We start from the raw sequence: 13,680 nt of genomic DNA on the forward strand, positions 1-13,680 counted from the left end.
CTTTTAGTGTGCAGGGCAGAGACATCAGCCACTCCCCAGGAGGTGGAGCCAGCATTGTGGAAGGCAGGCACAGCCCTATTCAAGGTTCAGGTGCAACTCCTCCCATCTAGATGCAGATCTCTCTATTCACCACTGGGCTAACTCATCCTGTCTCTTGGAATCCCCCAGCCCTGTCGCTCACAAAACCAGACAAAGGAATACACAACCTAGCACAGGCAGGCCTAAAAGGTTAGGCAAGCAAAAACCTGCTTTCTAAAAGTGGTATTTGCAAACACAGAATGTTAAAACCAACTTCACTAAAAGATGTATTTGATCATTCTGAGTTCAGGCATACTAAATTTGAATTTCTACCATGTTCTCTGAGACAGTTAGGATTATAAAAATGTAATAATCTAACAGCCCATTCTGGCCTATGGAGAGCAGGTAGCCTTGCAATAGTGAAAAACGAAAATGGACTATTAGGACATGCCACACACGTCAGGGCTTGTTCTACCTTATACTTACAATGCACCCTGCCCTTGGGCCTACCATAGGGGTGACTGATATGAAGAAAAAGCAAAGTTTAGGGACTGGCAAGTGGGTGCACTTGCCCAGTCAGCATGACAGTACCAGACTGCACGCAGGCTCTGCAATGGCAGACCTTAGACACATTTTACCAGGCTGCTTCTGTGGGTGGCACAACCAGTGCAGCAGGCCCACCAGCAGCTTTTAGATTTACACGCCCTGGGCACACTCAGTGCACTAGACTAGGGTCTGACAGGTAAACCAAATAGCCAAACATGGAACCACTGATTAATACATCAATTTACAATAGGGAGCACTTCCACTGTGGCACTGAATAGCAGTGGCACAGTGCCCAAAGCATCTAATACCAACAAAAACACATGAGGCAACAGCAAAAATGGAAGGGAGACCCACGCCAATGGTGCAAGGTCTAACAAATGGCATGTCTGAATCTCAAGGACGTATACCTGACCAAACCCACCCAGGACCAAGGATATGACTTAATGGTGTGTTCTTTTGAAGATGGACAATGTAGAACCGGTGCACTACATCAATCACCTGGGAGGGACAAGGTCCAAAACTCTCTCTGATCTGGCCAGGAACTTCTGGGACTACAGTCTTGAAAATCAGATCTCAGGGACAGTAGAATATCTCCGGGAAAAATCCAATCAGGTAGCGGATTGGCACTCCAGTCACCTGCAAGATGTGAGCCTTTGGAATTCTCATCCCTCAGTTTTCCAGGCTCTTCGGTACAGGTGGGGTCCATTCTTGGTGGACCAATTGCTGCTCGCTTGCATCCCCAGATATTTCAGCCAAAGGCCAGACCCCAATGCTGTAGCGACTAATGCTTTCCTCCAGAGTTGATTCAGAAAAGGGGGGACCACCCCCTTTTCTGAATCATTTTGTCCACCATAAGCGTGGAAGGGTATACTCAGATGTGAGTCCCTTGCTCATTGCACCATCAGGATTCAAGCAAGCCGGGCCGAAGACGCCTGAAATGGCAGAAACCGGTCCCCGGAAGCTTGTTTCCTTCCCAGTATAAGAATTGGCTTGGTAGTTTGGTTTGCCCTGTTCCCATCATGCACTGGGACAGGAACAGACTAATTTGCATATAGCCAAGTTCTGAGCTGGGATGGTGCAGTGAGCTAAAAAACGGTGATGGATCAAGCCCTGATCTTTGGACTGGGTAAGAGTGGTCTGCTTAATTCAGGCACTCTGTTCATCACCACCCCCTTTTCTGAATCATTTCCTCCAGAGTTGACAACTGGAGAGGGGATATGCATTTCCACTGTTCGCAATGTTCATGTGACTCTCCGTCCAACTGTAATGTTAATAGGCAGATCTGGTGGTTTTGACCCCAATTATGAGATCTCAAGTGTGGTATCCAGTTCTTCTGGAACTTTTTTGGGATTTTTAAATCTGTCTACCCCTCTTTTCAGAACTTCTTAGCTACCCAGAAAGGACTCTACATCACCTGATCCTGGATGGTTCACTGAATCTTATGGCGTTGAAAGATTATGGGGAATGCTGGGAAGGTCCCAGAACTTTCGGAACAAGCTGTATCCCTTCTCTCAAAATCCTATATTGGTAGTACCATGAAACGATATGGAACGTCTTGGTATCGATGGATGGACTGGTGCCAACAGAGACACTTGGATGCTGTGGGGAAAGATTATGTCCATATCTTGAATTTTGTTTCTCTGGACTCTGGACTCTGAAGGTTTATCTTATAGGTCAATCAATACCTTCAGGTGAGCAATATCCACCAGTCATTCCCTTGTTGACAATCATCTGGCAGGGGAACACCCTCTGGTTTGCAAACTTCGTAGGGGCATTCGGCTATCGCTCTCTCCGGAATCCAGATACACAATGTTATCAGATGTGAATAAGGTCCTGAACCTTTTTCTTTCCTGGCAACCCAACATGTACCTCTTGAGGAAGGATATCACAGCCAAACTGGCTACCCTGCTATGCCTATTATCCTGTAGAAGAGTCTTTAAAGTTAGAGCTCTGAATATTGCGTGTAGGGTATTCACTCCGGAAGGGGTTGCCTTCCATATTTTGAGAAGAACAAAATGTAATTCATGTGTAGTTTCCTATCCTTTCTTAACATATTTCCCCAAACTGTGTATAGTCAAGTGCATCACAGCATATGAAACATTGACGGCGGACATCTGCCCCATGGGGAACAGCAGCTCCTAATTGCCTGCAGAAAGCTACACAAAGCAGTCTCATTCCCTACTGGCCTCACCAACATGGAAATTCTGTCAGAAAGTGACTTTGGGGGCCCCTAGCAGGGCCCCCATCCACCTGCAGCCTCTACTGCAAGGCCTTGGGGCCATCTGCAGTGCTCTCCCAAACATCCTTGCCCTGTGTGCCTGTCACACTGGGCATGGATGTTTTAAACCTGTATCTTCTCTATTGAGTCATTTGTTGCGGCCCGAAGCACCAGTCTAATTATGATGTCGGTCAGACGCTCGTCTGACCGACATCGTAATTAGAAATAGAAATCCTACCTGAATTCACAAATACATACAAAAAAGAACAATTCCTTTTTTATGTCAATAAAAGTCATGAAAAAGAAATATTGTCTTTGCCACCTCTACTATTTGTATAAAAACTGGGACAATAAGAAACCTGGATAATGGATGGAACATTTAAAATATGTTGCAAACCATTTTATCAACAATACACCATTGATAGCCTATATTCTCATAACTGAAGCAGCAATCCACTACTACCTACTAACAGAAAGTCCCTTCTGCCAGGCAAAATAAACAAAATTAACTCCCCTACTTGACTATTTTGAAGACACATGGGTAGGGAGACTACACAGACCAGGACACAGACGCCAACCAAAATTCCACATTGCATGGTGCAATGTGTATGACAGTACCCTAGCACAACAAGCTAAAACCAACAGCGCAGTGGAAGGATGGCATAATGCCTTTCAATCCACATTAGGAAGAACACAAGCAACACTATATACACTCCTCAAAGCTATACAAAAAGAACAAATCTACCAGAAACTTAGGGGCTGATTGCGAGCGTGGTGGTCTTCTGACCACCACACTCACAGTGACACACCAGTGGCACTACACCATCTGCTGGTTTACAACTTTCAAAGTTGTACTGGTGGTGGACCGCCACCTGAGCCAGGGAAGTGCAGAGAAGACCCAATGTAAGATGTTGTGCGGACTAGAACAGTCTTGCTTAGCATATTACGAGTTTCTTCACTATCAGCCATTTCATGGTGGCTCCCCGCCATGAAATGGCTGGCGGTAGAGATGCATTCAGGGAGGCACAACATGTACCCCCGTCTGCATGAACCCCCAGTTTCAGCATGACATGGACGTCACTGTCCATGCTGTGCTGTGCTGGTGGTCCGACTGTATCTGATTGCTCATCAGATGTGATCCGACCACCACCTACTGTTGCAGTCTGACTGATGCACTACAATGTGTGTGGTCAGAGGCAGCAGGCAGAGGGACAGTTTGACACTGTCCGATGGCTCAAAGAGCCCGTTGGACCATCGAAGGGTCAGTAATCCCTAAAACAGGGGTGGTGCCTGTTCAGGCACCGCCGTAGAGATTACAATGTCTGCCCTTTCATGATGGTTCGCCTTCCTTGAAAAGGCAGGCAGAGAGTGACTTTGGGGCCCCATGGTGCCCCCTTAAACATCCCAGCACTGTGTTGCCACATGGTGCAGAGATGTTCTTATGGTGTACATTTTCTATTGTAGCTTGTGCTGTAGCCTGCAGCACAAGCTGCAATGGAAAATACACACTTTGTTGCAACCGTCATGATCATGGTCACATTGTAATAAGGGCAGCTGAACCACTTATTCCTTGTTGGGCGGTCATGTTCTGCTACGGTGCCGGTTAGACGAGAGCCCAACCGGTATTTTAATGATGCCCCAAAGTGTTTAATAAAATGTTTACTAATTTATTTACTTCTCTTTTGTAATACACTGTAATAAAACATAAGTAATAAAAAAAATGTGCACACTACACATTAAATATTCACACTCCAATATAACTAAATTCAGGGAAAGTACTGGACACTAAATCCTACAAATTAACTATTCTTATTCCAATATACCAAAATTTAAGGAAAATGCTGGACACTAAACCCTAAAAAATTACTATTCCTACTCCAAAACCACTAAATTCAAGGAAAGTGCTGGACACTAAGTATGGGCGAAATTTGCGAATTCGTGGACCGCGAATTCGTGCAAAATTGCAAAAAAAAGTCAGCGAGTTCGCGAATTTTCCCGAGAACTCGCGGATTTTTGTGCCATTTGCACAAATATGTGACCACGTGTGCCTGTAACTTTGCCAGCGCGCTAAAAGGCGACAAGGTCCCTTGAGTGAGCTGGCCATTATAGTGGGGACGGGCGGTAAGACGTTTCATACCGCTAGTGTGTGGTGGATGGGACCAAACGGGCGGGGCTTCTATGCGAGTTCACATGCATCTTGTTTATAAAGGGTCAGAGACCGAGCAGAGCAGCAGATGAGGAGAAAGCATCCTCCTGGTCACAGGAGCTACACGGGGATGGCGCTCGGGAAACTCATGGATGCAAAAATACGTTTGGCACAGGACCCCAGAATCCTTCAGATGTCCAAGATCGCTCTGCTGCGCGTGTTGGTACAAAGCCATTCTGCTCATGCTCAGTGGGTTCAGGCGCATGCAGCTGCTGCTGCTGGATAATGTCCCATCTCATACTAAACTGCCCCATACAGGCATAGGCTGGTGCTGGGCAGTAGGGTGCAGTGGCATGCGGGTGCTCCACGCCTGGTACATGCGCATACCGGTGCCAGGGGGGACACGTGTTTATTGGTGCTGTGTAGCAAGTTATGACTTTACATTTTGACTGCACCAGACGGTGGTACCACCTACAGGTATCAGGAGCATCCAGGAACCAGACTTCATGGTGCAAGAGCATAAGGTTGCTGTGCGGTACGGGTATATATGTACTGGGGGCAGGGGGACACTTAGCACAATGTGTGCTCACACCCAGAGGGCTCCCAGGCAATTGAGCACAAATGATTTTCACACTGAGAGGGCTCCGGGGCAGTTCAGCAGCACGGGGGCTCACACCCACTGGGCCCCGGGGCAGTTCAGTAGCGCGTGGGCTCACAACTTCTGGGCAGCTCAGCAGTGCAGGGGATCACACCCACAGGGCTCCCGGGCAGTTTAGCAGCGCCACCCTCTGGTTCATCAATGCCACCCTCTGGTTCATCACTGCCACCCTCTGGTTCACCACTGCCACCCTCTGGTTTGTCACTGCCACCCTCTGGTTCACCACTGCCACCCTCTGGTTCACCACTGTCACCCTCTGGTTTATCACTGTCACCCTCTGGTTCATCACTGCCACCCTCTGGTTCATCACGGCACCCTCTGGTTCACCACTGTCACCCTCTGGTTCATCACTGTCACCCTCTGGTTCATCACTGCCACCCTCTGGTTCATCACAACACCCTCTGGTTCACCACTGCCACCCTCTGGTTCATCACTGCCACCCTCTGGTTCATCACTGTCATCCTCTGGTTCATCACTGCCACCCTCTGGTTCACCACTGCCACCCTCTGGTTCATCACTGCCACCCTCTGGTTCACCACTGCCACCCTCTGGTTCATCACTGTCACCCTCTGGTTCATCAATGCCACCCTCTGGTTCACCACTGCCACCCTCTGGTTCATCACTGTCACCCTTTGGTTCATCGCTGCCACCCTCTGGTTCATCACAGCACTCTCTGGTTTGCCACTGCCACCCTCTGGATCATCACTGCCACCCTCTGGTTCATCACTGCCACCCTCTGGTTTGCCACTGCCACCGTCTGGTTCATCACAGCACCCTCTGGTTCACAACTGCACCTTCTGGTTCATCACAGCACCCTCTGGTTCACCACTGTAGATTATAGGGAGAAAGCACACCTGCCCAGCCTCAACCGGGGGCTGGTTAATGTGTTACTAAATTTGAGCTTCAAGTCCGGCACCTGCTTCCTTATCTGTAAGTGATTCCTGTTGTGGTTTAATACCTGGAGCATTGTGCCATACTTGTAACTATTCTCTGACCCTGCTTCGAGGGTCAGAGCAGGGTCAGAGAATAGTTGCAAGTAAACAACAACTCTGGAGGCGCCGCTCAGGAAGCACTTACAGGGTTACAAGGTACCCAAGTTGAAGTTAATTTCTTTGTAACCATTTTGTAAACGGTTACAAAGAAATTAGCTTCAACTTGGGCACCTGCTGTAACCCTGTAAGTGCTTCATATACTTCAGTTTTTGAAAATCCGTCCCGAACGCGATTTCGATGATTTTTCTGCAATTTCGCGAGATTTGCGGACCGCAAAATTGCAGAAAATCCGCAAATTCCACGAACGGAACGGATTTTACGCCCATGCTTACTGGACACTAAACCGTACTAATTAATTATTCCTGCCACAATATAACTAAATCCAGGGAAAGTGCTAGACACTAAACCCTGCAAATAAAACATTTCTACTCCAATATAGCTAAATTCATAGAAAGTTTTGGACATCCTTCAACTTAATAATCAAACTCCAATATACCTAAATTCAAGGAAAGTGCTGGACACTAAACCCTAAAACATTACTATTCCTTCTCCAACATTGCTAAATTGATAGAAAGTGCTGGACAGTAAACTCTAAAAATCAAGTATTCCCAATCTAATATAACTAAAATAAGGGAAGTCCTGGACACTAAACCCTACACATAAATTATTCCTACTCCAATAATCCTAAAATAAGTGAAACTGCTGAACACTAAACCCTACAAAATAAATTATTCCTACTCTGAAATTAAGAGAACTATGATAAAACGAAATTAAGAGAACACACAAAAAAATTATATATTCATTAAAATTCTAAATTTAAATATATTAAATCTTTCACTAAGATAAACTAAATAGAATAACAAGTTACAAATAAATATTCCAAACATTTTCGAAAATATTCACAACTAAATTGCCAAAATATATGTTCCAATATCTATAGAGGAATTGTAAAAAAATTCATAAACAATAATAAACACACTGCAAACATAAAAAAACTTACATCTAAAAACTTAAAACACACTTGCAGTGAAAACTAAACGTATTATATTAATATCAAAAAAGTGATTTTTTTTAAACCACATTTTAAAAGACTGAAAACCCTACACAATTTTCAAATATAAAAAAGTGAAATTATTTCTGGTTAATAATAAAAGAAATTAAATAATCCACAACAAATTCCACAATAAAATAAACACTACTAAAATTCATCTGTAAACTTATAACCTTTTTTGTTAAAATATTAATTATATTAAAGCAATACAAAACGTTCATCACATTTATAAAAAACAAACCTATTCATAAAATCTTCCCTATATTACCCCCCAAAAATATTTTACAAAAATTATAACCCAAAAGTTTTTTTACTGTTTTCAATTTTTATAAATACATTTTTATTTTATTTCAAAAATGTTTACCAAAATATTAATACACTACTCAACAGCACCTTCTACAAACATTACATCCAATTACTAACCATACCATACATCCAACTACTAAACATTTTTAAATTCTAAACAAGGTATGACATTTTTTAAATTAGAAATAAAAAAGTAAAATAGTCACATATTTTTTATATTACTCAACACCCTTATCCCCTATAAATCCTGCTCTTAAAACTGTTAACATTCTAAAATGTGTATTTTCATACATTTTAAAATATAACACATTTTATTAAACGATAAAAACACCAATTTAAATTCAGTGCCTGCCACACGATGCTGAGATATTTAGGGAGCACCTCAAGTGCCCCCCACCCCAGGACCCATAACCCAGGAAACATGTGCACAAGCTGTCGTTGATAAATTGATGTTACCAACAGCATACAAATTCTGCTTCCGATATTGCTGACCTACGGTCGGGTAGTTCCAGTCCGCAGCGGTGTCAGTAGGTCTTGTGTCCGACCGACATCGTAATAAGCCCCTATGTGTCTGGGATCCTTGAAAACTGTGCTAATTTGATCCCTCAAACATACTCAAAAATCTTCAAGCTAATGAGCTTTATACATTTTGGGCAAATGTATGTGTTCCACATTTTGCTGAAAGGGTTAAGCTCCTAAATTAACTGGTTACTGTAAGAAAGTAGATTATTATTTGGGATGGCAGGTTGGTCACAAAAAGGAATAATATCACTATCTCATCTGGTTGAGGCCCAATGTCACTAAATTATCCAGACCACAACCTCCTTTTAGCTACAGGACAGAACAGAGAGACTTAACTTATGACAATGTGGAAAGTATTTATGCTGTTCCAAAACACTAATAAAGTCAAAACACTAGGGGGCTTATTACGATTCCACCTGAAATTGTTGCCGATACCTGTCCGACTGATCTCTGGTTTGTAGTCCCGACCACTTAATTATGATGTGACTACACATGGTGCAAACGCAAGCTCTCTTTTCTGTATGGGAGTTTGTGCTCATCCCTGCACCGCATGGCAGGCACCTCACAGTGCCTGCCACGCAGTGCAGGGATCAACAGGGGGGCACCATAAGTGCCCCTGAGGCCCCTAACCGAGGCCACTGGCTGAAGGAGGCCCGACTAGGGGCCCCCAAAGTTGATTTCCGACAGGGTTTACATGTCGGAAAGCCCAGCATGGAAACTCTGCCGGAAACAGACATTGCTATCCGGATGGCATAAAAAGCTGTCCATATGAAGTATGTGCCGGTTTCGACTGATAGATAAGCTCCTTGAGCCTGTCGGAAGCCAGCAGAAATGTCTAAACCTAAATCTAAACGGACAGCCTCCATTGTAATAAGGATGTTAGGATTGAAACCGACGATCTCAGTCTGAAACCCTCCAACGTAAGATCGGAGCCTTTCCAACTGTGATCGTAATGAGGCCATAGATGTAAGTTGGAGTGAAAATTGTATAATGCACCCTTGCCTTGGTAGATAACTCCCTTGGTGAGGGGGACATGTTTTTTGATTTCAAAAAGAAAATCCTGCTTCTGGATTTACTTTTACTAAATATATTAAATAACTGTGCTGTATGGCTCCGTCATGTTTGATGGAGCCAAACGTCAAAGTTGCAATGCATTCACAGGAAATATCTTGACTGCTGTTACAGAGAATGAAATAAATGTATGTCAGCCCAACTGAGATTTCTAAATTTGGTCTTTGGGTCCTCCGCCAGGGTTACTGAGTAATTTACTCCATTGCCCTGGCAGAGGATAGCCTGACCTCCAAAATATAAATCAGGCACTTAGTCTACAAAATTGAAGTCAAAATCACTGGGCAAGGCAGCAGACTTTATATAGGAAGATCTCACATAGAGGTTGTGTGACATCTCCCTGAGGCCATTGATTTTGGCAGGAAAAGCTCAGAGTAGGAAAAATCAAAGTTTGCTATCAGGGCCATCATCATGTTGGTTGGATACTTTCACCACATTTACCCAGTCAAGATTTGCTCTGAGAACTGCTCCCTGATCTGCCCATAGTGCGTTACCGGTCAGCCTAACTTTGCAGCAGCTATCACTACGTTCTTCTACACAGAAGCAAATCCTGTTCAGTGGCTCCTCGCAGAAGGGTTATCCAGCTTCATAGAGCTCTAGTCAGCTGCAACCTGCATCTTCATCCTGCTGGAGATTTTCAACTTGAATGAAAGAGATTAAGGGGCCAATTTGGATGTCAGTCGGAAAGCCTCCGACCACAGGTCAGAGGCTTTTCGGCTGACATTCAAGGTTTCAAATCTGACAGCCTCATCATAATGAAGGCTGTCGGATTTGATACCAGCCAGTCAATCCAACTGGCTTCCTATGGGCTCAAGGAATCTGTTGGCCAGACGAAAGCCGCACATAATACCCTATGGATGGCGTTTCTGCTGTGTGGATTATGATGTCGGTTTCCGGCAGGCGTTTCGTGTTGGGCTTTCTAATATAAAAAGCCTGTTGGAAAGCAACTATGGTGCAACCCCCGGTTGGGGTCTTGGTGATAAATGTCCAACTCCAGAAGTGCTCAAGATAAAAACTGTACTGAACTCCACCCTATGAGCCTACCGTTCAACACTGCATTTGACCATTGCTGAAAGTCCTGTGACTTTAATGTGCAGGAGCGCAATGACACCTAGTTAGCTCAATGGCCCAGCCAACGGGAAAACAGTGAAAGTACCACTCACATAGAGGACTTGTTTAACAAGTAGAAAATGAAAGCCTATGCAGACTAAAGGTGACAGGCAAAGAACCTTTTCTTTCAAGAAGATGTTGTGATACTAGGTAGATGTGATGAAATAAGTGTGATGCTCCTTCTGATGCTGAACCCTTCTGTGTGGTATCCAGCAAGGGACATTTGGTGACTGCCCAGCGCCCTGGGAAGTCTGTAACCAGAGATTTTTCTCACTTTTCAATGAACTATGGTTCGAAGTGGTAAATGAAAGACTGAGTCTAAAAAACCAATGACTTTTGTTGCTTCTTCATCGTCTTTTAAGATCTCTGACACTGAAGACAACACCTTCTAGCTTCCAGTAACCAGTTCAGGTCATACGATTAAATCACTGAAAAGACTAACTAAAAGATGTAAATGTATGTGTATATATGCTGATCTTTAAAGAAAAAAATTTAAGTTTTTATTTTTAACAGTGGGGAGATATAGTGTCTCAAGATTTTTTATGACGGAACCATTTTGGTTCATAAAAAACTCTGTAGAGCTGTGACGTAAGCATTAGAGCGTAATACAATAACAGCTTGGTTTAGAATGTTGGGTTTGCAGCAACAATCAGAAGAATCAAGACTGAACAGTTTTTTATGGTTTGTACAGTAACATCAATGCTGATTGCAAAGGCCCATGTAGCAGTCGTTTGTCCACTAGAACACCTACCTTCAGCAGTCTACACTAAACCGAGTATTTCTCGGATATTTAGTGCCCACTCTCAAGGAGCTGTCCTCCTGCGCGCTAACTGCACGACACTTCCCCTGGCTTGTGATGCTAGCGGATCGCTTATTGATCTTGTTATCCAAGTACCTGCTTCTTTAATATGGCTCAAGCAGTACAGTCTAAGGCATTTCCTCCTGGACCTGTCACCATGGAAATTAGGTAACGTCTGCTTCCAGTACACGTCACGGGCACCAACATTCCACCTACTCCATTTGTATTACGGCCGGGCTCTATAAAGCTCCGGGTGGACCTTCTGTAATGCCAAAGGCACGGTGTGTGAAAACATGGAGACACCTGACCCTGGCGTTTGAGAGGCCCTTTGAGAAGACAGACCAGGTGACTATTATTTACTTTAATAGCTCGCAACAACTTAAACCAACACCAGCTCCCTCTCGGCGGCATTTACACATTAGGCTCACACTTTGCCGCTGTAATGCCACAAATACATGGGGCTATTTTCTTGAGACTTTAACGTGAGCAGTGAGGGCATTATTGTTATCAGAACTGAGAAACACCTTCTGGTGAATGAGCCGTTACTTATAGTGAGTATAATGTTAAAAAAAGCCAGTTATTATTGCAAGAACGCCAATTCAGACTATTTTCCTAAAAGCCCTCCCATGCTGCTTTAATACTGGTATGTGTAACTTGTCAAAAGCAACATATGGCTTACCGCATTTAGCCGATTACAAACGTCTAGACAAAAACTTACGGTAGCAAAAATAAAATAAAGAAAATCAGTTAATTCAAAAATGCATGAAATTTACGGTAGATACGCAACGCAGGTCAAAGAGGGACACCTGTGCACCTGCAGGAGTTATGGCCCGCGAAGTACCTTTGACTCAAGAAGGGTGTCTGAAAATGAATGCTGTAAATCAGGAACCGCCTGTCCTCACCCTGGAAGAAATTTAATCTGCGATGAAGAACTATTTCTGAGCGCATTTTGCCTGTTCGAAGGATGCAGACAGGTTTACAACTCATGGTATTTCATGTTCGGGTCTGAAGGGCATTTTGTAGGCAGAGCCATATCTCTGTGTAACAGTATAAGTTGTAAGACAGACTGCTGCGGAATCATAAGATTCTCTGGCTACAGCACGAACTAGTCAATAATGCACGATTCCCACCGAGAGTGTCGACTAGGTTTATGAAACAATACAGCCGAGAGTGAAAATGCACAATTAGTTTCCAGAGCATGATAGAGCCATTCTCACGGTGCTCGGGGGCCGGGGTCATGCGCTTGCCACAGGAAATAGACATCAGTACAGATGACCCCAGAGAACGAGTCCACGCGTACCTGGGAGGTGTGAAGTCTGCCGTCTTTCATCCCGAAGGGGCCACAGGAGTCGCTCTCCCTCCTCGAGATTCGAGCGTTAACCCTCACTGGACCACATACAAACATCTATGTGATTCATATCAATACAGACAAGTAACCAGCAGAGATATTTGTATTCTGCTATTCTTGGAAGATTTTTTTATATTGCTAGATGCAGTGAAACGGGATATCGTATATAAAAGAACGGAAACGTCAAACTAGGTTCAGATGCTATAAGCCAGGCTTCTCCAAGAGTGGCCTTGTAATTTGCTTGATTGAAATAATAAAACACAATTGAGAAGTGCAACTATTTATTTCCAAGCTGTTCACAGAGCAAAAAGCCTCTTCAACATTCCAGCCTTATATTGACTGCCATTTATGTAGAATATGGCAAATGCTAATTAAACATGGTGGAAGCATAGTCCATTTTGTGCATCTCCATAGCTTTCCTTTCTTTGTCTTTGCCACTCTTTCCTTGGACGTCCACGCAGCAGCCTTTTTTGTGTAGTTTAGTCCAACTTTACAAAGCCGATATCTTTGGCATACTGCCTGAAACACTGGCGACACATGTTCAAACCATACTTGCGAATCAGTCCGTGCTTGTTCGAGCAAACGCGGCAAGATCGGGAACCCTGTCCGAACTTCCTCGGGTGGCTCCAGTAAAGCTGCTGGTGACCCATCTTGTTCTTTCACAGATCGCGAAAAGAGAAGTGTGTATCGTACGCAGGGCACAACTCCTAAAAAAAGAAGTGGGGGGACGCTGACGTCATGACAGGAAGTGACGTCATGAAAGGTGGCTTGCATAATCAGACTCATTGCCTGCCCTCACTCACCCCTTAGATGCAATTGCATCAGAGAAGCCAGCGTGTGAGCAGCGTTCCGAATGAGCTCCGATCTCGCCTCAGAGAGACCAAAGAGGGAATGTGTG

At 44.2% G+C, this 13,680-nt stretch overlaps 1 protein-coding gene across 1 annotated transcript; it reads right to left on the bottom strand.

Moving 5' to 3' along the window:
• Positions 1-13,257: 13,257 nt before the first annotated feature.
• Positions 13,258-13,456, bottom strand: LOC144827147 (small ribosomal subunit protein uS14). The gene has a single exon (XM_078685566.1). The coding sequence runs from the start codon at positions 13,430-13,432 to the stop codon at positions 13,262-13,264; it is 171 nt and encodes a 56-aa protein (XP_078541692.1). The 5' UTR covers positions 13,433-13,456; the 3' UTR covers positions 13,258-13,261.
• Positions 13,457-13,680: the final 224 nt, after the last annotated feature.

Source organism: Lissotriton helveticus, chromosome 4_1 (genome assembly GCF_964261635.1).
Source record: "Lissotriton helveticus chromosome 4_1, aLisHel1.1, whole genome shotgun sequence".
NCBI classification, from domain to species: Eukaryota; Metazoa; Chordata; class Amphibia; order Caudata; family Salamandridae; genus Lissotriton; species Lissotriton helveticus.

Bases quoted from the DNA above. Each gene is read 5' to 3' on its own strand.
- LOC144827147 (XM_078685566.1), bottom strand. From the start codon at position 13,432: ATGGGTCACCAGCAGCTTTACTGGAGCCACCCGAGGAAGTTCGGACAG.